The sequence below is a fragment of the Oncorhynchus mykiss genome, chromosome 17 (assembly GCF_057628025.1).
Source record: "Oncorhynchus mykiss isolate SJ-2025 chromosome 17, ASM5762802v1, whole genome shotgun sequence".
Classification (NCBI taxonomy): domain Eukaryota; kingdom Metazoa; phylum Chordata; class Actinopteri; order Salmoniformes; family Salmonidae; genus Oncorhynchus; species Oncorhynchus mykiss.
Genome location: NC_143038.1, coordinates 19,869,836 through 19,893,478, shown reverse-complemented (window position 1 = coordinate 19,893,478; position 23,643 = coordinate 19,869,836). Strand labels below are relative to the sequence as shown.

At 41.4% G+C, this 23,643-nt stretch overlaps 1 protein-coding gene across 2 annotated transcripts in view; it reads right to left on the bottom strand.

The window, feature by feature from the left end:
* Positions 1–2,470: 2,470 nt before the first annotated feature.
* The window catches only part of LOC110493899 (E3 ubiquitin-protein ligase Itchy), a 57,793-nt gene continuing 36,620 nt past the window's right edge, over positions 2,471–23,643 (bottom strand). For both annotated transcript variants that reach the window (XM_021568480.3, XM_021568481.3), the window contains 13 exons: positions 20,386–20,470; positions 20,149–20,277; positions 17,796–17,868; positions 13,239–13,310; positions 12,891–12,979; positions 12,589–12,748; positions 9,370–9,503; positions 9,035–9,175; positions 7,598–7,718; positions 7,158–7,262; positions 6,939–7,035; positions 6,004–6,076; positions 2,471–5,643 (listed from right to left, as the gene is read on the bottom strand). In XM_021568480.3, coding sequence (XP_021424155.1) covers positions 5,544–5,643; positions 6,004–6,076; positions 6,939–7,035; positions 7,158–7,262; positions 7,598–7,718; positions 9,035–9,175; positions 9,370–9,503; positions 12,589–12,748; positions 12,891–12,979; positions 13,239–13,310; positions 17,796–17,868; positions 20,149–20,277; positions 20,386–20,470 — 1,379 coding nt within the window. In that variant the 3' untranslated portion in view covers positions 2,471–5,543. The remainder of the gene's footprint in view (positions 5,644–6,003; positions 6,077–6,938; positions 7,036–7,157; positions 7,263–7,597; positions 7,719–9,034; positions 9,176–9,369; positions 9,504–12,588; positions 12,749–12,890; positions 12,980–13,238; positions 13,311–17,795; positions 17,869–20,148; positions 20,278–20,385; positions 20,471–23,643) is intronic.

Here is a 23,643-nt window from a genome sequence, read left to right as displayed (position 1 = left end):
TGGAATCTAAAACAAAAATCCAGAAAATCACTCTTCAATCTTGACCTGGTTTGCACACACTGCAGCAGGGATTTGGCCCACTCCTCCATACAGACCTGCTCCAGAACCTTCAGGTTTCAGGGCTGTCGCTGGGCAATACGGACTTTCAGCTCCCTCCAAAGATTTTCTATTGGGTTCAGGTCTGGAGACTGGCTAGGCCACTCCAGGACCTTGAGATGCTTCATACGGAGCCACTCCTTAGTTGCCCTGGCTGTGTGTTTCGGGTCATTGTCATTCTGGAAGACCCAGCCACGACTCATCTTCAATGCTCTTACTGAGGGAAGGAGGTTGGCCAAGATCTTGCGATACATGGCCCCATCCATCCTCCCCTCAATACGGTGCAGTCGTCCTGTCCCCTTTGCAGAAAAGCATGCCCAAAGAATGATGTTTCCACCTCCATGCTTCACGGTTGGGATGGTGTTCTTGGGGTTTTACTCATCCTTCTTCTTCCTCCAAACACGGCGAGTGGAGTTTAGACCAAAAAGCTCTATTTTTGTCTTATCAGACCACATGACCTTCTCCCATTCCTCCTCTGGATCATCCAGATGGTCATTGGCAAATTTCAGACGGGCCTGGACATGCGCTGGCTTGAGCAGGGGGACCTTGCGTGTGCTGCAGGATTAAAATGCATGACGGCGTAGTGTGTTACTAATGATTTTCTTTGAGACTGTGGTCCAAGCTCTCTTCCGGTCATTGACCAGGTCCTGCCGTGTAGTTCTGGGCTGATCCCTCCCCTTCCTCATGATCATTGATGCCCCACGAGGTGAGATCTTGCATGGAGCCCCAGACCGAGGGTGATTGACCGTCATCTTGAACTTCTTCCATTTTCTAATAATTGCGCCAACAGTTGTTGCCTTCTCACCAAGCTGCTTGCCTATTGTCCTGTAGCCTATCCCAGCCTTGTGCAGGTCTACAATTTTATCCCTGATGTCCTTACACAGCTCTCTGGTCTTGGTTGTAGTCTGTTTGATTGAGTGTGTGGACAGGTGTCTTTTATGCAGGTAACGAGTTCAAACAGGTGCAATTAATACAGGCAATGAGTGGAGAACAGGAGGGCTTCTTAAAGAAAAACTAACAGGTCTGTGAGAGCCGGAATTCTTTCTGGTTGGTAGGTGATCAAATACTTGTCATGCAATAAAATGCTAATTAATTACTTAAAAATCATATAATGTGATTTTCTGGATTTTTGTTTTAGATTCCATCTCTCACAGTTGAAGTGTACCTATGATAAAATTTACAGACCTCTACATGCTTTGTAAGTAGGAAAATCTGCAAAATCAGCAGTGTATCAAATACTTGTTCTCCCCACTGTATATACACAAATATATACACACACACATAAAAATATATGTGTGTGTATATATATATATATATACATATATGTGTCTTATCGAGTATCATGTGTGAATTTAAGTATGCTCCCTCTTATTCTCTCTCTTTTATATATATGTGTATATATAAACTTATATACACACACACACATATATATACACACACACACACACACATAGATCAAACACACCCATCTCATTAGTGGTGGTGAGATAATGTATCTTATGTCAGACTAATTTGCAATTGACTGTCACAGTTTGAGAAGATAATCAGAAATACTGTTAGCATGTTTTTCAATTGACTGCCATAGCCCCAAATAAAAATGTAAACAGGCTGTTAATTACATTTTTTTCACATGGTTGCAAGATTTTTTAGATATTACAAGTTTGGGAACCCCTGCTGTAGGATGTATTGTCGTTTTTGGTATTCAGGCCTACCACTTGTGTCATCTGCAAACTTGATTGAGTTGGAGACATGCATGGCCACGCAGTCATGGTTGAACAGGGAGTACAAGAGGGTGCTGAGCACGCACCCTTGTGGGGCCCCCTTGTTGAGGATCAGCATAGCGGAGGTGTTGTTGCCTACATTCACCACCTGGGGTCGGCCTGTCAAGAGGTACAGGACCCCGAGCTTAGTGATGAGCGTCAAGGGCACTATGGTGTTGAAGGCTGAGCTGTAGTCACTGAACTGCATTCTTAAATGGGTATTTCTCTTGTCCAGATGGGATAGGGCAGTGCGATGGTGATTGCGTCATCCATGGATCTGTTGGAGAAGTATGCAAATTGTTGTGGGTCTAGGGTGTCAGGTAAGGTGAAGGTGAAATATTCTTTAAGTAGCCTCTCAAAGCACTTTATGATGACAGAAGTGAGTGCTTCGGGGCAATAGTAATTTATAGTTCAGTTACTTTTGCTTTCTTGGGTACAGGAACAATGGTGGACATCTTGAAGCAAGTGAGGACCACAGACAGATAGGATAGATTGAATATGTCCGTAAACATTCCAGCCAGCTGGTCTGCAAACTCGTTGAAATGAGTGCACACATACAATCAAGTAGGATATCAAATTGATAAAAACTAAACAAAGTTAAAATATAACAAAGATTGAAGTTCCAGTAGCCCATGGTTTTATTTCAGAATTGTCTAAATTAATTTTGACATTAACATCAAAGATCCTTCCTCTTCACATTCACGTAAGAAAAAAATAAATAGCATCGAACCATAAACTCCCTTTTATTAAAAGGTTAGAGCTTTTACAAAGAAAAATACAGTGAATACACTATCAACATGATTTACAACCCAATCATTAGAAGTTAAAGTATTAGTTAACACCTTCATATATCTATACATTTTATTCCACTATGATCTGGGAACAGCGGCAACAAAAAAAAGAACAAGTGGTTAATCAGCCGAGTAAGGTGCTATCGCTTGTTATTTGTTAAATCTTTCCATTGTTTTCTACATTTAATTCACAAATTATGATTTAAATAACAGCAATCTCTTCCCAAGGCAGTGCACTACGAAGTGGTGAGCCAGAATGGGTGCGTGTGGCAAAGGAGTCATGAGTAATGCAGTGAAGAAATGGGACAGAATCACCCTGACAAGTCACCCAGTTATATAAAACGGTTTCAGAGTCAAGACTGAGACCAGCCATACAATAACATGGCGATTTTAAAACATTTTAAAACAAAAAAAAATGTTTCTTATTGGACAAGCTCAAGGAGTACATCCGTTTCAAAACGTTTTCAAAGTACTGAACACGACCCAGATGCTCATAGCCAAGACAGCCTGGAGTTAACATACAATATTTTCGCCAAATATGTAAGTTGGTGTCCAGTGCATTAAAATAACACACTCAGGACAAGGTTGTGTGTGTCACTTGCATGTTTGATTTGACTGCAAATACACGTGACCTAAACATTTCATGAGTGAAAGCTATATTTCATCTAACTTTATTACACTTCCACTGTTCCTGTGAAGAAATCCTACCAAGATGCCTGTTAGAGATATGCCTGAGAAGCAGAGGACACAAAAAAGGTCAGAAGTGGCAGATCTCATTCAATGCCAATCAACAGGCTAGTGTTTATCAGGTCACGAGACAGAAAAGGTTTTGCAAAATTTTGCAATGAGAAACGAAAATGAAGTCCAGGTAGCCCCCCCCCCCCCCCCCCCACCCCCCTCTATTTTCTTCCACGTGGTGCCTAACACAACCTGTTTGTTTTCTGGCAAGCCTTTTTCCCTCCTCCCCCCTCCTATCAGTCTGTCTGAAACTAAGCTTAGAACTTATATTGACTTGACTCTGGGCTTGTCTGTTTGGTGTCTAGATTTTTAAGATACAATGTTGCCTATTACCAAACATATTTTTCCTCAAAACACAGTGCTGACCATTTGCGGTTGTGCATGGACATGGTTCATATTTGACTTTTGATTCACAGTCGTTTTGCTACGCTCACTCGAGCGGTTTTAAAATATAGCGTTTTTTTATTTAGCATCAAACCTTTAACAAAATATCTAGAATGACAAAACTGAACCCTATAAAACTAGGGTCGCATTGGTGTTGAGTTAATTACGTTAACTACTACTTGTTATTGTAATTCTTACCCTCTTATTCACTTAACATGAATATACAGTATATTTCTTAGGGCTATGGGCCTGGGACATGACTATATAGTGTATATTCGGATTCATTCAAACTTAGCTCTACTTAATAAGTACGCCATTTAAAAAAGTTCCCTGCATCATACTGTATATGGATGTATACACGCCGAGCATTCATTAAAATCAACTAGTTTGGACACTTAATCGTTTGATCTTTAATCACGGAGTTATTAGTTATTCTCTATATGACAAAAAAAGGAAAGTGATACCTTTCAGAAGGAGTGATTCTCACAAGCCGGTGTCTTAGTTCACTTCCTAATTATCTCATTCTTAAAATGTACTCCTAAAATATACTCTTCACCTAGCCGCTGTCCTTGACACGCTGTGGACACTCCCACGTCATTAGTAACTCACTCGGTTTGCCATAAAAAATAAAAACAAAAGTTATTAGCGTATACATTTGAACCCCTATTCAGCTCCAATCAGTACTGTGCTGAGCCTGAATTTTTTGGGAAAGAAAAGGTCCGTCGAAATGACAACAAACCAGGGTCGACTTCAGTAGGCACAAAAACAAACAGTTTCAAACAGAAAACAAAAATGGCTTGAGCACTAAGACAAAAACGTTGTCACTTTTCTTCCATTTGAGGCCTAAGGAATACGACCCTGTTTTAATACAATGATTCCAGGCTATTAAAAAAAGCATTCTCCATATTCTGAGCTGAAATCAATACAGAGACTTGATTAAAAACGGACTCATAAACAAAAACTTTGGATTGCAGTAAATAATTAATGTCTGGTTTATCTATATTAAGGGCATAAACAGCTGACTAGAAAACTATGCTATTGCACGTAAAAAATATAGCTTTTCATCTTTGCAACATTCACAAATACCTTTTGCTACAACACGGTGGAGTGCCAGCAAAGTAGATGCTTTAAGTGTCAATATTTCTTTCAGAAAGAGACAGGTTAAATCAAGTAATACTGTAAATCTCTATATGTCAAATTGATGAGAGGTCAATGTCTTTTTGGAAGAATCCGCAGCACTCGATCCTAACATTAATTCATCCATCCATTCATTCACTTAACAAATCAGAGCTCAGGGAGAGGAAGGGAAGAAATGACGGCTGACATTGTACTGCATATTGAATAGTCACCGTGATTATTAACTACTGTGGTGCGGTGTGGAGATGAGACAGAGACAGACGTGAGTTGGGGAGGGAACATCCCCTCTTCCTCTCAATCCCTACCTCTTTCTTCCTCCATTCCCGGACACGTGGGCTGAATAAGGCAAGCTGCAACAGGGTCACACACAATTTAGGAGGTGAAAGGTAAATCAGTCAGTATTTTAAGGGTCATCACCATGGAGACGGACTGACTCCACCTTAGGTGCAGGGGGTGTGTCTGCAATGGGGCTCGGGACTGCAGAAAGGAGTGTTTGTCAGTTTCTGCCATTACAAAGAGAGCCAGGACCTGGGGAAAAGTGCTGTTGCCTAAAACCTAGACAGAACAAAGTGCTGGAGAGCGTAACGTTGTGTGGAAAACGGCTCTTCGTGGCGGCCATTTTGGCGTCCCCATGTTACTACTCCTGTCCGAAGCCCTCAGTTTCCTCAATGGCAAACATCAGTTTTTCCTTCAGCTGCTCGTAGCTCTTGTAAGGGGGCAGGTCCAGTCGATTAAAGCTTAAAAACACAAAAGGAACACAGAAAGAGACAATTACATTGTAAATAGACAAATGATACAGACTTCCCAGTTGGTAAGAGCATGGCACTAGAAACACAAAGATTGTGGGGTTCAATCCGGCGGGGATCACAGACACATAGTAAATATTTATGTTCTCACTGTACAGAGTTGCTTTTGATAAAAGTGGCATAAAATGTATTAGATATTTGATGACAAAATTCATTGAAGAAAGAGAGGAAAGGTTCTCTCTGGTTGAATTGAAAACAACAAAGTCGTCTTGTGTGGCAGGGCAAAATGTAATATTCAGTCAGTGAAAGTGCTGAAAAACTACCTGTGAGTAACTCCATGAAGGAACTTACCAAGTGTGACTTCTTGGAAGCCAGTTTTCTTTGCCCACCTTCTCAATGCAGAACTTCTGTGGGCCATTACTCCCTAAAAAACAAAAACAAAATTATTTGATACAACTCTCATCCACACAAGTAACATAACATTCCTCAATGTCTGTAATTGGGCCTGGTCTAGCAGTCCATACTTGTTTGTCCATTTCCATCTACAGGTAACTGCCACAACAAAGGACACATTTGAGTAAATAAGGGATACAAAGTATATTGAAAGCAGGTGATTCCACACAGGTGAGGTTCCTGAGTTAATCAAGCAATTATCATCCCATGCTAAGGGTCATGTATACACATGCCCAGTTGCCCAGTATTTTGGCTATCATGACTAGAAGAAGAGATCTCAGTGACTTTGAAAGATGGGACTTAAAAGGAGCATAGGGGGTTGAAAGGGTTGTGTGTGTGTGTCTCAAGTCACCAGATCTCAACCCAATTCAACACTTATGGGAGATTCTGGAGCGGCACCTGAGACAACGTTTTCCACTACCATCAACAAAACACTGGGTGATGGAATTTCTCATGGAAGAACGGCATCTCATCCTTCCAACAGAGTTCCAGAGAATCTATGCCAAGTCGCATTAAAGCTGTTCTGGTATCTCGTGGTGGTCCAACGCCCTATTAGGACACTTAATATTGGTGTTTCCTATATTTTGGCAGTTACCTGTATGTCTCCACTTCTGATTCAATGTCTATATCCATCCAAATCAATTTCCACCCAAAATATTTATTTGAATCCTCAACTTCAATGGATTACTTGCTCGGTATCCATAAACAATCCCTCTGGGTGTGAGTTAGTAGAATGAATAGAACAAAACATATCTTATATTGGGACGGCAGGGGTTAAGCCAGCCTTCTCTCTAACAGTTTCAAATACATGTATTATTTATTCTCCAACGTACCCATGAGGTCAGCGAAGCCACCCATGGGGAGCCGACAGGTGCCGGTGACAAACTGCAGCAGCCTCATACGTTTCTCATTGTCCATCTCCTTCACAAACTGGAATTAACATTTTCACATCAGAACATTCACGCGTCAAACTATGCCAAACACCCCTTCACAATATTCCATAATTCATGAATTAATGAACTGCTTCATTAAAACGGTAGAGCCATTCTGACCTGCCAGAACCAGAGGATCTGCTTGCTGCTGCGTGCGTAGTGCCTGTAGATGGTGTGCCTCTGCCAGTCCACCAGGTCTATCTCCTGCATGCCACACAGCATCACCTGGTGGTGGGACCGGATATCACTTTGGGAGATTTTTTTATTTTTTTTACCCGCTACCATGGTGATTGACCACTGCTGGTTTCCAAATTGACCCCGAGAATCAACAGTCTAGGGTCGAGGCACTCAATAATTCAGTGCAAGACATTAGCACTTGAAAGGAAAAGTTTAAATACTTAAGGTAGGTCTCTGTGTAACAGCCATACGGTTAGATTTAAAGGAGGCCTCTATTTGGGTAGTCCCCTTTCAGGTGGTCTAAAAAGCACAGTGGTTTTCACGTCACATTTCTTCATTACAGAAACTAATTTCACCAGTCTACGAATTAAGCCATTGTGTACCTCCAGTTCCTTGGCGTCGAAGTACTGCAGGTACTGCTGGGGAAGGACCTCATTGAAGCCCTCGAAGAAGGCCTGGGTCTGCTCCTCCACCCCTCTGGACAACCTCCACTCTGCCACCAGCCTGAAGGAAGGACACAGACACACAGGGGGACACAAAGAAAGACAGACACAAGCACACACGATGTGTCAGAACATTTGCTTTCTTCTGTTGGAAAAAAACATCTGATAAAGAAAGTGTTCACACACACACACAGATTTCTACACTGAACAAAAAATATATATAAACACAACAGGCAACAATTTAAAAGATTTGACTGAGTTACAGTTAATATAAGGAAATCAGGCAATTGAAATATATTCATTAGGCTCTAATCTATAGATTACACATGACAGGGAATACAGATGGTCACAGATACTTAAAATAAATAAATAGGGGTGTGAATCAGAAAATCAGTCAGTATCTTGTGTGACCACCATTTGCTTAGGTTAATGCATAGAGTTGATCAGGCTGTTGATTGTTTACTGTGGAATGTTGTCCCACTCCTCTCCAATGGCTGTATGAAGTTGCTGGGAACTGGAACATGCTGTTGTACGTGTCGATCCAGAGCATCCCAAACATGTTCAATGGGTTACATATCTGGTGAGTATGCTGGCCATGGAAAAACTGGGACATTTTCAGCTTCCAGGAATTGTGTACAGACCCTTGTGACATGCATTATCATGCTGAAACGTGAGGTGATGGCTGCGGAGGAATGGCACTAAATGTCCCTCAGGATCTCATCACGGTTTCTCTGTGCATTCAAATTGTCATTGATAAAATGTAATTGTGTTTGTTGTCTGTATCTTATCCCTGCCCATACCATAACCCCACTGCTACCATTGGGCACACAACTCACAACTTTGACATCAGCAAACCGCTCGGCCACACAACACCATAAACGTGGTCTGCGGTTGTGAGGCCGTTTGGATGCATTGCCCAATTCTCTAAAACGACGTTTTAGGCAGCTTATGGTAGAGAAATTAACATTAAATTCTCTGGCAACAGCTCTGGTGGATATTCCTGCAGTCAACATGCCAATTGCATGCTCCCTCAAAACTTGAGACATATGTGGCATTGGTTTGTGTGACAAAACTGCACATTTTAGGGTGGCCTTTATTGTCCCCAGCAAAAAGGTGCGCCTGTGTAATGATCATGCTGTTCAATGAGCTTCTTGATATGCCACACCTGTCAGGTGGATGGATTATCTTGGCAAAGGAGAAATTCTCACTAACAGGGATGTAAACAAATTTGTGCACAACATTTGAGAGAAATAAGCTTTTTGTGCATATGGAACATTTCTGGAATCTATTATTTCAGCTCATGAAACATGGGACCAACACTTTACATGTTGCATTTCTATTTTTGTTCAGTGTAGTCGGTTTTCAAAGCAACCCTACCTGATGTATTCCTCTTTGTTTTCCTCAGTGACCAAGACATTGCCTCCGTCTGGCTTCAGCTCGTGAGTGGTGACCTCCCCCAGGATCTCCTTGTCCACAGAGAAGTACATCTCCAGACCACACTCCTCCAAGTTGTTATCCCTGGTGGTTGGGAATCACAAGAGGGCAGTCATCCTCATCAGCTCCTCCTCTGCGCCATTATCATTATAGTCATACATTTTCCTCCATTCCTCCATTTTCCTTATCCTCACTCAATAACAATCAACAGCAGTTTCCATTTATAAGGAAAGCTGTTCACACCAATTCCCATTTCTACTCCCAATTCCCGGACTCACTTGATCCAGATGAGGGAGTTGTAGAATTCCGGGTCGATGGATTCCAGGTCCTTCAGGGCCAGGGGTTTGTTCAGGATGCGCTTGTAGAAGGGCAGGGAGAATCCCGTGTCGATGAACTTCCCATGGAACAAGGCCTGGAGAGAAACATCATGAACCAGGGATGTGAAGGGCTGTTGCGGTGACAGTATTACCACCACACCGGCAGTCATCAGTCATGACCGCAGTAAACTTCTATGTGACCGTTGAGTCACGGTAATCTCCTCTTACGCACTCTGGACATTCATTGGTAGTACCCAACTCGCTAACGATCATCAGGTCACTAATAGCCTGGTACTCAGGGCTCTATTGTCTCTCTAACCACCCTGACATGAATGCAAATGCGATTGAAAATCACATCAAACACTTACCATTAAAACAGTATGTGGTTTAAAAACTCACCCTCACTGTGATTGATCAATTTGAAGAAAAATGTAAAAACAACAGGTTGAAACCGGGTGGAAAACATGGTCGTTGTGGATGTTGTTTCAAAGCAGAACAAAATGGACAGCACTTTCTAAGGTGATGATTAATTCAAAACATCCATATGCATATTAGAGCTTATGCATAGGCCAATATACAGAGCATTCGGAAAGAATTCAGAACCCTCCACTTACGTTACAGCCTTATTGTAATTTTAGTATTTAAATTCTCCCCGCATCAATCTACACACAATACTCCATAATGACAAAGCAATAACAGGTTGTTTGAAATACGGAAATATCACATTTACATTTACTCAGCACTTTGTTGAAGCAGCTTTGGAAATGATAACAGCCTCGAGTATTCCTGGGTATGACGCTACAAGCTTGGTACACCTTTATTTGGAGAGTTTCTCCCATTCTTCTCTACAGATCCTCTCAAGCTCTGTCAGGTTGGATGGGGAGCTTTGCTGCAAAGCTATTTTCAGGTATCTCTAGAGATGCTCAAATGTGGTTCAAGTCCAGCTCTGGCTGGGACACCCAGGACATTGAGACTTGTCCCAAAGCCACTCATGCGTTGTCTTGGCTGTGTGCTTAGGGTCTTTGTCCAGTTGGAAGGTGAACCTTCACCCCAGTCTTAAGGTCCTGAGCGCTCTGGAACAGGTTTTTATCAATGATCTCTCTGTACTTTGCCCCGTTCATCTTTCCCTCGATTCTGACTAGTCTCCTAGTCCCTGCCACTGAAAAACATCCCCACAGCATGATGCTGCCACCAGCATGATTCACTGTAGAGATGGTGACAGGTTTCCTCCAGACGTGATGCTTGGAATTCAGGCCAAAGAGTTAAATCTTGGTTTCATCACACCAGAGAATCGTATTTCTCATGGTCTGAGGGTCCTTTGATTTTGAATAGCCTAATAATAGGTCATTTTCAATATTTTCATAATTAATAGGGTGACATTACCTTTCGCTACAGAATATCTCACCACTGAGTAACCCGCTCTCCTTAATTTCTTTATCCAGTGCGCAGAGAGAGTGGCTGTTAACAGTTTAATGAAATATGTTTAGTTGTGAAAACATGACTATTGATGTTCCCAAACAGATTTAACTTGGTTTCAAGCACTGGGTAGCTGCAGGAACAGGGTTGGAGAGTCCATGGCATACAGAGTTCTGCACCTGTTGTGCAGCGAAAGAGATGATTGTGGACTACAGGAAAAGGAGGACCGAGCACGCACACATTCTCATCGACAGGGCTGTAGCGGAGCAGGTTGAGAGCTTCAAGTTCCTTGGTGTCCACGTCACCAACAAACTAACATGGTCCAAGCACACCAAGACAGTCGTGAAGAGGGCACGACAAAGCCTATTCCCCCCCAAGAGACTGAAAAGATTTGGTATGGTCCTTTAGATCCTCAAGGGGTTCTACAGCTGCACCATCGGACTGGTTGCATCACTGCCTGGTATGGTAACTGCTCGGCCTCCAACCGCAAGGCACTCCAAATGGTAGTTCGTATGGCCCAGTACATCACTGGGGCCAAGCTTCCTGCCATCCAGGACCTCTATACCAGGCGGTGTCAGAGGAAGGCATATTACCTCAATTACCTCAACTAACCGGTGCCCACGCTCATTGACTGTACCGGTACCCTCTGTATAGAGTCTCGCTATTGTTATTTTCCTGCTGCTCTTGAATTATTTGTTACTTTAATTATATATATTTTGTAGGTATTTTTTCTTACCTTCTTTGGGGTAGGGGGCAGTATTGGGAATTTTGGATGAAAAGCGTGCCCAAATTAAGCTGCCTGCTACTCAGCCATAAAAGCTAGAATATGCATACAATTAGTAGATTTGGATAGAAAACACTCTGAAGTTTCTAAAACTGTTTGAATGATGTCTGAGTCTAACAAAACTCATATGGCAGGCAAAAACCTGAGAAAAAATCCAACCAGGAAGTGGGAAATCTGAGGTTGTAGTTTTTGAACTCAGCTCCTATCGAATACACAGTGGGATATTGGTCATTTTGCACTTCCTAAGGCTTCCACTAGATGTCAACAGTATTTAGAAACTTGTTTGATGCTTCTACTATAAAGGAGGGGGGAATGAGAGGGGAATGAGTCAGAGATCTGCCAGCAGCCACAAACTCAGTCTCGAGCGATCACGTGAAAGGTAGCTGCGTTCCACTTCATTTCTGAAGACAAAGGAATTCTCCGGTTGGAACATTATTGAAGATTTATGTTAAAAACACCCTAAAGATTGATTCTGTACATCGTTTGACATCTTTCTACGGACTGTAACGGAACTTTTTTTACTTTTCGTCTGAAACTAGTGAACGCGCGCCATGAATGTGGATTACTGGACTGAATGCGCTAACAAAAGGAGATATTTTGACATAAATTATGGACATTATCAAACAAAACAAACATTATTGTGGAACTGGGATTCCTGGGAGTGCATTCTGATGAAGATCATCAAAGGTAAGTGAATATTTATAATGCTATTCTGACTAATGTTGACTCCACAACATGGCGGATATATGTATGGGTATCTGAGAGCTGTACTCAGATTATAGCATGGTGTGCTTTTTCAGTAAAGTTTTTTTGAAATCTGACACAGGGGTTGCATTAAGGAGAAGTTTATCTATAAATCTGTGCATAATAGTTGTATTGTCATAATTTTCAAGGCATTATCATAATTTTCACAAATAGTGTGGAAATTCGACCTAAGTGGAAGTCAAGTTTCACCCCATAGAGAGTATTGAGGTAGGTACCATGGCAATGAATCGTCCAATGAACTTGAAGTACTTGAGGTGGTCAGGGTTGATATAGGAGGCAGGGTTGATCTGGAGACAGTAGTTGTCCTTGCCGGCATACTCAAACAGGCAGTACATTGGGTTCAGCACCTCGTGGGATAGCAAGAAGAACCACTCCCTGAGAACACACACACACCATATAAGAACATACCCCACACACACAATATAAGAATATTCCATACACGCACACATAAAAAAAATAAACATTCAATCTGCAATGATCTCTAATATGAGTTCATACTTAACCTATCAGAATTCACCTTGCCACTCCTCCGTAGTCCAAGCCTTCTTCTCCAGGGAAAATGATCCACAGTCTCCGCCTGAGATCTTGTGGATGAAAGCTCATCATCTGATGGATACAGAATTGGAAACAGTTACAACGTTCGACTACTCTTGGAACACAGCCCCTATATTCATCCGCTATGCTGTACCATGGGCAATGGTACAAAAAGAGAGTACGGAAAGAATATTACAAACTATTTCTAACTAGTGTTATTTTTTATTTATTCACATGCCTACAAAAACAGCCAGTGCAGTGGTGTCTCAATATATTATTATTAATTTCTTTATAAAATATAAAATATTTCCTAGTTTTTTTATACACTCACTTGCTGGAATGAATCCTCAAACAGGGTTTTGCGGGTGACGGTGATCTTGATGTGCTGTGGCATTGACAGTTGCTGGAAGATGAAGAGAATTACTCAATTTACAGCCACAGGAACAAGAGGAATAACTATGGGTAACAATTCTCTCCCCTTCTGCCATAAATGACAAATCCTAACTTTCAATTAAGTCACATTTCTTAGTCATGCATTAATGTCAATAGGAAACTAAGTGAAAATTCGACCTAAGGGCAACTCCTAATTTTCACTTAAGCGTGCGTGCACATGTTCACTTCCCTTCATGGATTTAAAAGGAAAATTAGACTGGTGGAAGCCAGATCTGGGCTCCAATACTTGAGCTGTGGTTGATTGATCTTGCCTGTTGCAATGGAACAAATACAAAAGTCCCAAAAAGTGCAAATCCACCCACGAGGCATTACACAGGCTTAAGCAAACGCTCAAAGTATTGTAAAAATGCTTAATAATATTTTGACCCAGGTCTAGTGGAATCTCCCTTTAACCCGGCATTAAATACACCAATTCTCCTTTTAATGGCATGGGGTAGAGTGCACTTGTAAGTGCATACTTTGGGAGAATTGGGACACAATGCCAAAGACTCACTGTATATTTATTTAAAATTTAGCAGAATGAAATCTCTCGAATCTTGTTTTCAAGAGTGTCCAAATGAAAAACAAAAACAATACTTATTAGAAGGGCAGAGGTGGTTGAGGATATAAAGTTCACACTACGATCTAGTAGTGATTGAAGATGACGCCGTACTGTATGGCTGCCGTCTTGTGAGCCAACTTTGTTATTTTGCGTTTATCTTTACTATTTTTGCACAAAATGCATCCACTATGATTTCTTATGATCAACAAGAACTTTTGAACATCAGATCGGCAGTTACTACCCTCAATTCCGTCTTCAACTTAAACTAAATCTGCCCTGGGCTCTGTGTAATTCCGATCCAATTTTCAGGCTATCCACACGCCGGCCACCTACTCCCTCCATTCTATTGGCCAGTCACTTGATAACAAAATGGACTCTCGTAACTGCAATATTGTATGTTTTGATGAAACTGGCCTTTCGGACTAGATACCCGCCCCTCAATAACCCCATGGCTATCCAACTAGATGGATTCTCCATTCATCGAGCAGACAGGACATTGGATTCAGGGAAATCAACAGCAAACAGTGTGCTTACTCTAGCGCAGTGTAAGTCTCGACCCATTGTTCACCCATCTTGAAATACCTAGCTAGCACATCTTGGAATACCTCAAGTTGGCACTTAAACTGCATGAGGCTATAAACAAGCAGGAAGCCATGCACCCGAAAGCTGCTTTCCTTGCATCCTTCGTTACTAGGGGTGATAAAGTCTTATACCATGGTTACTCTACAAACAAGCAAACATACAAGGCCCTCGCTTGTCCCCCCTTCAGCAAAGCAGATCATGACTCATATACTCCTGCTTCCTGTTTACAAGCAGAAGCTGGTCCTCCATTTCGAAGGTTATGCTACAAGACGGCTTTGCTAGCCCTGACTGGACCATGTTTCGGGACTCCGCCAACAGCATCAGCTAGCTAATGAGCTCAGTCACCAGCTACATTAGGAATGCATCACCGATGTTGTCCCCAAAGTGTAGGTTCGCTGATTCCCCAATCAAAAGCCCATAGCCTTGAGGTTGGTGCTAAAGGACAGGGCAACCGCAGCCAACACTAAGGCAATGGCTGAGGACACGAACATGTACAAGAACTCCCTCTACGGCCTCTGCAGAACCATCAAACAAGCAAAAGGACAATATAGGAACGAGGTGGAATCCTATTACACAGGCTCTGATGCCCAACACATGTGGCAGGGGCTACAGTCCATTACAGATTACAAAGAAAGACCCAGCTGTGATCTGGCCAACTTTGCCTTTCTACCAGATTAACTCAATGCACGGTTCGACAAAAACAACACCGAGCCGTGCACGAGGGACCCCGCGGACTGGGTGATCTTGCGCTACGCGGCCGACGTCAGTAAGGTTTGTAAATCAGGTCAAGACTCATTAGGACTCGGAGGGCAAGACGGTATTCCAGGGCGCATTCTCAGAGCATGTGCAGGACAGGTGGCAGGCATATTCACTGTCATTTTAAACCTCTCTTTGTCCCAGTCTGTAACCCCCATGTGTTAAGCTGACCACCATCATTCCTGTTCGTAAGAACTAAGACTACCTGCCACAATGACTACCACCCTATAGCACTCACATCTGTAATCATGAAGTGCTTTGAAAGGCTGGTTATGGAACAAATCATCTCCATCGTCCCAGGCCCACTCCAATTTGCATACTGCTCAAACAGATCCATAGACGATGCAATCTCAAATTGCACTCCACACTGCACTCACTCACCTAGATAAGAGGAATACCTATGTGAGAATGCTGTTCATTGATTACAAAACCATAGTCATGGTGGCATGGGCCCTCAAATCCTCAAAATGTTCTACAGCTGCACCACTGAGGCCATCTTGACTGGCTACATCACTGCTTGGTATGGCAACTGCACCGCAAATGCTCTACAGAGAGTGGTGCAGACAGCCCAGTGCCTTCGCAAAGTATTCAGACCCCTTGACTTTTTCCACATTTTATGTTACAGCCTTATTCTAAAATTGAATAAATAAAAATGTTTCCTCAGCAATCTACTCACAATACCCCATAATGACAAAGCGAAAACAAGTTCTTAGAAATGTTTGCTAATTTACAAAATATAAAAACCAGAAATACCTTACATAAGTATTCAGACCCTTTGGTATGAGACACGAAATTGACCTCATCGAAGGAATTGTCCGTAGAGCTCCGAGACTGGATTGTGTTGAGGCACAGATCTGGGGAAGGGTACCAAAAATTGTCTGCAGCACTGAAGGTCCCCAAGAGCACAGTGGCCTCCATCATTCTTAAATGGAAGACGTTTGGAACCACCAATACTCTTCCTAGAGCTGACCGCCTGGCAAAACTGAGAAATCGGGGGAAAAAGGCCTTGGTCAGGGAGGTAATCAAGAACCTGATGGTCACTGACAGAGCTCCAGAGTTCCTTCTGCAGCACTCCACCAATCAGGCCTTTATGGTAGAGTGGCCAGACGGAAGCCACTCCTCAGTGAAAGCACATGACAGCCCGATTGGAGTTTGCCAAAAGGCACCTAAATACTCTCAGACCATGAGAAACAAGATTCTTTGGTCTGATGAAACCAAGATTGAACTCTTTGTCCTGAATGCCAAGCGTCACCATCTGGAGAAAACCTGGCATCATCCCTACGGTGAAGCATGGTGGTGTGGGGATGTTTTTCAGTGGCAGGGAATAGGAGACTAGTCAGGATCGAGGCAAAGATGAATGGAATAAAGTACAAAAAGATCCTTGACAAAAAACATGCCCCAGAGTTCTCAGGACCTCAGACTGGGACGAAGGTTCACATTCCAACAGGCCAACGACCCTAAGCACACAGCCAAGACAACAGAGGAGAAGCTTCGCGACAAGTCTCTGAATGTCCTTGATTGGCCCAGCCAGCGCCCGCACTTGAACCCGATAGAACATCTATGGAGAGACCTGAAAATAGCTGTGCAGCGACGCTCTCCATCCAACCTGACAGAGCTTGAGATCTTCAGAGAAGAATGGGAGAAACTCGCCAAATAAAGGTGTGCCAAGCTTGTAGAGTCATACCCAAGAAGCCTCGAGGCTGTAAATGCTGCCAAAGGTGCTTCAACAAAGTACTGAGTAAAGGGTCTGAATAGTTTATGTATAGTTTTTTATTTTTTATAAATTAACATTATGGGGATATTGTGTGTAGATTGATGAGGGAAAAAAACGATTTAATCAATTTTAGAATAAGGCTGTAACCTAACAAAATGTGGAAAAAGTCAAGGGGTCTGAATACTTTCCGAAGGCAGTGGCGCCGAGCTCCCTCCCATCCAGGACCTCTATATCAGGCCGTGTGAAAAGGGCCGGAAAATTGTTAAAGGCCCAAGCCATAGTGTTCTCTCTGCTTCCGTTTGGCAAGTGGTACCGGAGCATCAAGTTTGACACCAACAACTCCTGAACAGCTTCTATCCCCAAGCCATGAGACATGCTAAATAGCCAACAAAACGGCTACATGGACTTTCTGCATTGATGTTTATATTTTTGCACTGTCTCTATGCACGCACACACACTTTATGCACATTTTACACACTCACACACTATTCATTTACTCACGCACACATATTCATACAGACTCTACACCCACACACAATCATCAAATACGCTGCTGCTACTCTGATTATCATTAATCCTGATACCTAGTCACCTTACCACCCTACATATCGAACCCTACCATGCCAGTATCCCTGCACATTGTATATGGTATTGGCACTGACCCTGTATATAGCTTACTTACATTATGTTATTATTTATATTTCCTGTGTTTTTGTTCAAGTTGGCTTTTTCTTATTTAAAAAATTGTTATAGTACTACTGCATTGTTGGGAAAGAGCAAGCACGTGTACTAGTGCACGTGACAAACTTGAAACTAGGATTCAGGGTGTGTAGGGTACATACCTGACACCAGAACCTGAAGTACTGCACTTTCGCTTTGAAGTCCCTGACGTAGGTAATCTGGGGCCCGTTCTCACTGTGGGAAGCAAAGATGAAATACATTTTACATCTCTGAATTGAGTGACACAATTGAACCTTCGCTAAGCCCCACCCCAGAATTTGGGGCAACAAAATCACAGCGCTACGGTGGATAGCAAACGTTGCTAACCAAGCCCGAGTCATGACAATTTGGACAAACTTACGTTTCAAAAGCATGGAAGCCAATGAGGACAATGGCAAAAACAGTTTTCATTTAAAAAAAATATATATATATTTTTAAATGGCTAAATTAATGAACAGTTCACCAGGGAAAGAAAGGGAAAGGGGATAACTAGTCAGTTGCACAACTAAATGCATTCAACCAGAACGTGTCTTCCGCATTTAACCCAACCCCTCAGAGAGGTGTGGGGGACTGTCTTAATCGACTTCCGCGTCAACAGCACCCGGGTAGCAGTTGTTGTTGGGGGTTAACTGCCTTGCTCAAGGGCAGAACGGCAGATTTTTCAAACTTGCCGGCTCAGGAATTCAAACCAGCTACCTTTCAGTTCCTAGCCCATCGCCCTTAACCGCTAGGCTACCAGCCGCCCCAGGGGTAATTGCGACTGTTATACCTTAAAATGCATTGTTTGCTAACTGGTTACCTAGCGCTCCTTGAGTCTAGGGCTGGGCGATACGGCCAAAATATCATATGGTATTTTTCACAGTATTTTATGTTTTTGATTAATAAAAGTTCTACATTTGCTTTATGAGTAGTGCGTGGCCCTAGGGTAGCAACACATATATTCTCAATGGGTCTTTCGCCATTCTGATTGTTTTATACTGTTCAATTCAACTTCAACCTAAAATAATTTCCTCCGTTTCCATCAATTTCTGCATTTCCTGCACTCGTTTGAGATCACTTCCACACTGCCACAATATGGGAAAAAATACTAGGCCTTATTTTTAACCAAATGTTGCAATTGTGATTTAGATCAAAACACTTGGGTGAACTTTTTGAATCATGGAAATAGAATGTTTATTATAATTCTATAGTTAGAATAAAAATAATAGTGGGCAATTTGAATACAGTGTTGTTTGACATGACAACGAATTAAAATGCCATGGACGAGTTATTGTGACAGGTTAGGAACCCATGTGATGTTCCGTGTTTCCTAGTGGACGCTATAATCTTTGGCTACATTAAATCTTTATTCATATAGCCCATATATATTCATGCTTTGCCTATTCCTCTTTGATTTAGCAGATACTGTTGCACAAACAACATGCTGATTTAAGCCTCCACCAGTACTGGTATCAGGCTGTATTAGCTAGCTCCGTTCGCTCTGACTCTGCCAGCTAACTGCCAGCTAACTAGCGATTAGCATTAGTAAAATACAAACTAGCTGTTTGCAGATGTAAGAAACACAAAGTAATATTGTAATTATAGAACGCTTATGGATTTATATTAAGATCAAAGTGTAAACATCGTTGTCATCAACATTGCTGCATGTACCATGCAGACTGAACGAACGTGTCTCGTGGTCAAGCAACAACAAATGCGCTCCTTGAGTGACAGGGGGTGGGACTAGGTCTGTGTGGAAAACGGCACGAAGAGAGAGAGAGAGAGAGAGCGGAGGGATGACTCAAGTAGCGGAGTAAACTATAAACTTGGACATTACACACGGCGTATCACATTTAACAAACCAAACATTCAAATAACGTTATAGAAGGTAAAGTAAAAACCCAAACCGGTCCGTGCATAAATACTGGTATATAGTAAAATATGGTATACCGCCCAGCCCTACTTGAGTCACCATTGAAACCTTTGCTAACACTAGCTAGCCAAATTAATATAACATATTTTCTCCTAATGCATGTTAGCTAGCCATATTAGCTATTATGAATATAACTTTTACACTGCATTCAGAGGCATCCAGTGACTTGCCATAATACAAACTTCATTTTACCAGGTTCACGTGAAGCAGTTGTAATGACTGTCCACCACAACATTCCCAGGAGTCTCCTGATCCACAAGGGGTAGTCTGTGTTTAATTTCATTGTGTATTAAAAACAGTTTGCGATCATTGTGAGGGGTTTTCTCCAATGGTTTGAACTAGGATTTGGACTTCCTGGAAAATGGAGGTGGGCTTAGGGAATGGTCAATTAGGTGGGTGAGTGCACCTGTGAACTTTGACTAATGCGATTTGTGGATTAAAATTAAGTATTTAAAATATGTGGGTGTGTTAGCACGTAAATCAATGAGTAAGTGAGTCTAGAGATTAGAGAGCCGGCCAGAAATCAAAGGGAGAGTGAACACTTGAGAGTTTACTAGACTCACAGGGAGGATTTGCCCGTGCGAGGGTCTATGTAGGTGGTGGTTCTCCGGTTGTGGTCCACAAAGTAGGGGATGCCATCCACTGTGAACCTCATCTCCCAGCCTTCAGGTAGGGGCTTGTCATTCAGCAGCCTACAGGAGGGACAGACACACACACTTATTTACAGGGCATCGACAGTCATGTAAGAGTTTTGAGTAACAGTACAATACTTGTGTTGTTTGTTTAGAAGTTCAACTGACCCTTGTGTCCGTGGGTCCTCCCACTGAGTCATCCGCGTTGTGTGGTGAACAAAATAAACCCTGCCGTTGGTGTCTGTTCGCTTCTCTGCAGTAGACAAAAACAAACAGAAGAACGACACTTAAAAAAAAAGGGCTGCCTTAGGGCTCTATTTTTATATGTACATTTAATATTGCAGATAGATTGTAGCTTCCATTAATGTAAATGTCTGCATCATTTCCAATCCCCCATAATGCTAGAAAAGTTTGGACACCTACACATTCAAGGGGTCTTCATTGTTTTATTACTATTTTATACATTGTAGAATAAGTGACGACATCACAACTATGAAATAACACATACAGTGGGGCAAAAAAGTATTTAGTCAGCCACCAATTGTGCAAGTTCTCCCACTTAAAAAGATGAGAGGCCTGTAATTTTCATCATAGGTACACTTCAACTATGACAGTGAAGATGTAGCAGTGAAGACGTTTTGTTCGTGTCTCGTGCACTTTTGTATTTTTTGTATATACAGTGGGGCAAAAAAGTATTTAGTCAGCCACCAATTGTGCAAGTTCTCCCACTTAAAAGATGACAGAGGCCTGTACTTTTCATCATAGGCACACTTCAACTATGACAGACAAAATGAGGGAAAAAAAAAATCAAGAAAATCACATTGTAGGATTTTTTATGAATTTATTTGCAAATTATTCCATTCTAGGAATTCCATTCTAGGAATGGATCATCCATAAGTGTCATTGGAAATAGGACCTTGTTTACCATAGCACAGCTCAATCTTAAAATAAATACTCTGTTGGCCGCAAATGTATTCTCCTTAACTGTACGAACTACCAGCCACTAACAATACATCAGGGGAATTATGAGGTCTTTAAAGTGCTGCCACTGGAGAAAATGAGCACTACCGGTATATTTCGGAACAAGGAAAGAGATTACTTCACAATATTGGATCTCTTCCCCCTAAACTTGCAGATACCCTAAGAAGTGTCAATATACAAATACTATGGGTCTTTTGTTGATACAACTGAACTGGATTTTTGTTAGGGGTATTTTGTATTCTATATACACTACAGCCACACACTTTGCAACAGTCAAATTAAGGAAGGCTTGTATAGAACAAAAATCGTTAGAGGCAATGAAACATTGTAAGAGAGCAGAGACCTCAAAGTGAACGTACAATTGTTAGTGTGTTTTTGTTCGCTCTCATTGTTTTGTTGTTTGTTATGCTGTTTTATGTTACCTGGTTATGTTTTTTGGAAATCAAATATATGTACAATTTGTTATGATGTTGACCTGAAACAAGGAAAGATTTTTTTTTAAACTTTAGAACATGCTTTCATTGACCAGTGAGTAGTCAAGCCCTCGTCAGACCAACAACGGTTTAATTCATAGAAAGCCTGCCTCTTTACACTAACGGCAGGTGTGCGCCCATAATTCCCGCTTTCAAAATAGAACAAATATTTCTGACACACACACAAAGCAACAGCGAGTGCATTTATGCTTGCATTTGGATTGTTAAAATAGAGCCCTCAAGGCATCTACAAACTAGGTTCGGCTTGTTCCTAGCAGAACTCGGTTAGGTGAAGTGAACGTCTGCCTCGCATACTCCCTCAAAAAACAGGAACAAATCTGCAATATTAAAGTTGTTTGTCCCACTTGAGACTAGGCCTGGGCGGTATACCGTATTTTATGATATACTGGTATTGATGCAGGGACCGGTTTGGGTTTTTATTTGAATGTTTGGTTTGTTAAATGTGATACGCCATGTGTAATGTCAATTTTTATAGTTTACTTCGCTACTTGAGTCATCTCTCTCCCCTCTTTCTCTCCGTGCCACTTTCCACACAGACTTAGCCACGCCCCCTGTCACTCAAGGAGCGCATTTGATGTTCCTCAACCACGAGACACTTGCGTTCAGTCTGCATGGTCAACGCAGCACATGTAACAATGTTGATGACAACCATACTGTTTTCACTTTCCTTCTTAATATAAATACACTAGCGTTCTATAATGACACTATTAGTTTGTGTTTCTTACATCAGCATGTTGTTTGTGCAACAGCATCTTCTAAATCAAAGAGAATATGCAAAGCAAGAATATGTTAGCTACATGAAGTAGCTAAGAGAATACATGCAATGTAGCCAAAGCTTATAGGCTTCCCTAGGAAACACTTATCAGTGTTTAGTTCCTACCCTGTCACAAAAACTCCTCCCTGGCATTTTAATTTGTTGTCATCTCAAACACTGTATTCAAAGTGCCCATTATTATATTCTAACTATAGAATTAGAATAGTCATTATATTTCCATGATTCCAACAGTTTTGCTCTAATTAGCAAGTCAAATTGCGATTGCAACATTTGGTTAAAAATAAGCCCTAGATTATTTGCCCATACCGTGCAGCCCTACGTGTGGAAATTATCTCGAGCAGTGGTGTAAAGTACTTAAGTAAAAATACTTTCAATTACTACTCAAGTCATTTGTTTTGGTATCTGTACTTTACAATTTTTATTTTTGACAACTTTTACTTCAATACATTCTTAAAGAAAATAGTGTACTTTTTACTCCATACATTTACCCTGACACCTAAAAGTACTCGTTACATTTTGAATGCTTAGCAGGAGAGGTAAATGGTCAAATTCACATACTTGTCAAGAGAACATCCCTGGTCATCACTACTGCCTCTGATCTAGAGGACTCACTAAACACAAATGCTTTGTTTGTAAATGTCTGAGTGTTGGAGTGTGCCCCTGGCTATCCTAAAATAAAAATACAAACAAGAAAATGGTGCCATCTGGTTTGCTTAATATAAGGAATTTGAAATTATTTATACTTTTACTTTTGATACTTAAGTACATTTTATCAATTACATTTACTTTTGATACTTAAGTATATTTAAAAGTAAATACTTTTAGACTATTATTCAAGCAGTATTTTACTGGGTGACTCACTTTTACTTGAGTAATTTTCTATTAACGTAGCTTTACTTTTACTCAAGTATGACAATTGGGTACTTTTTCCACCACTGCAATTGAGTGCAGGAAACGCAGAAATGATAAAAGTGCTGAAATTTATTTTGGTTGAAGTTGAATTGAACAGTATAAAACAAATCAGAATGGACAAAGACTCATTGATATCACTTAGAATGTATGTGTTACCACCCTCGGATCACTCACTACTCATAAAGCAAATGTAGTACTTTTATTATTCAAAAACTACAAATATTGTCATATACCGTCATACGTCCATTTTTTCTTTAAAAATAC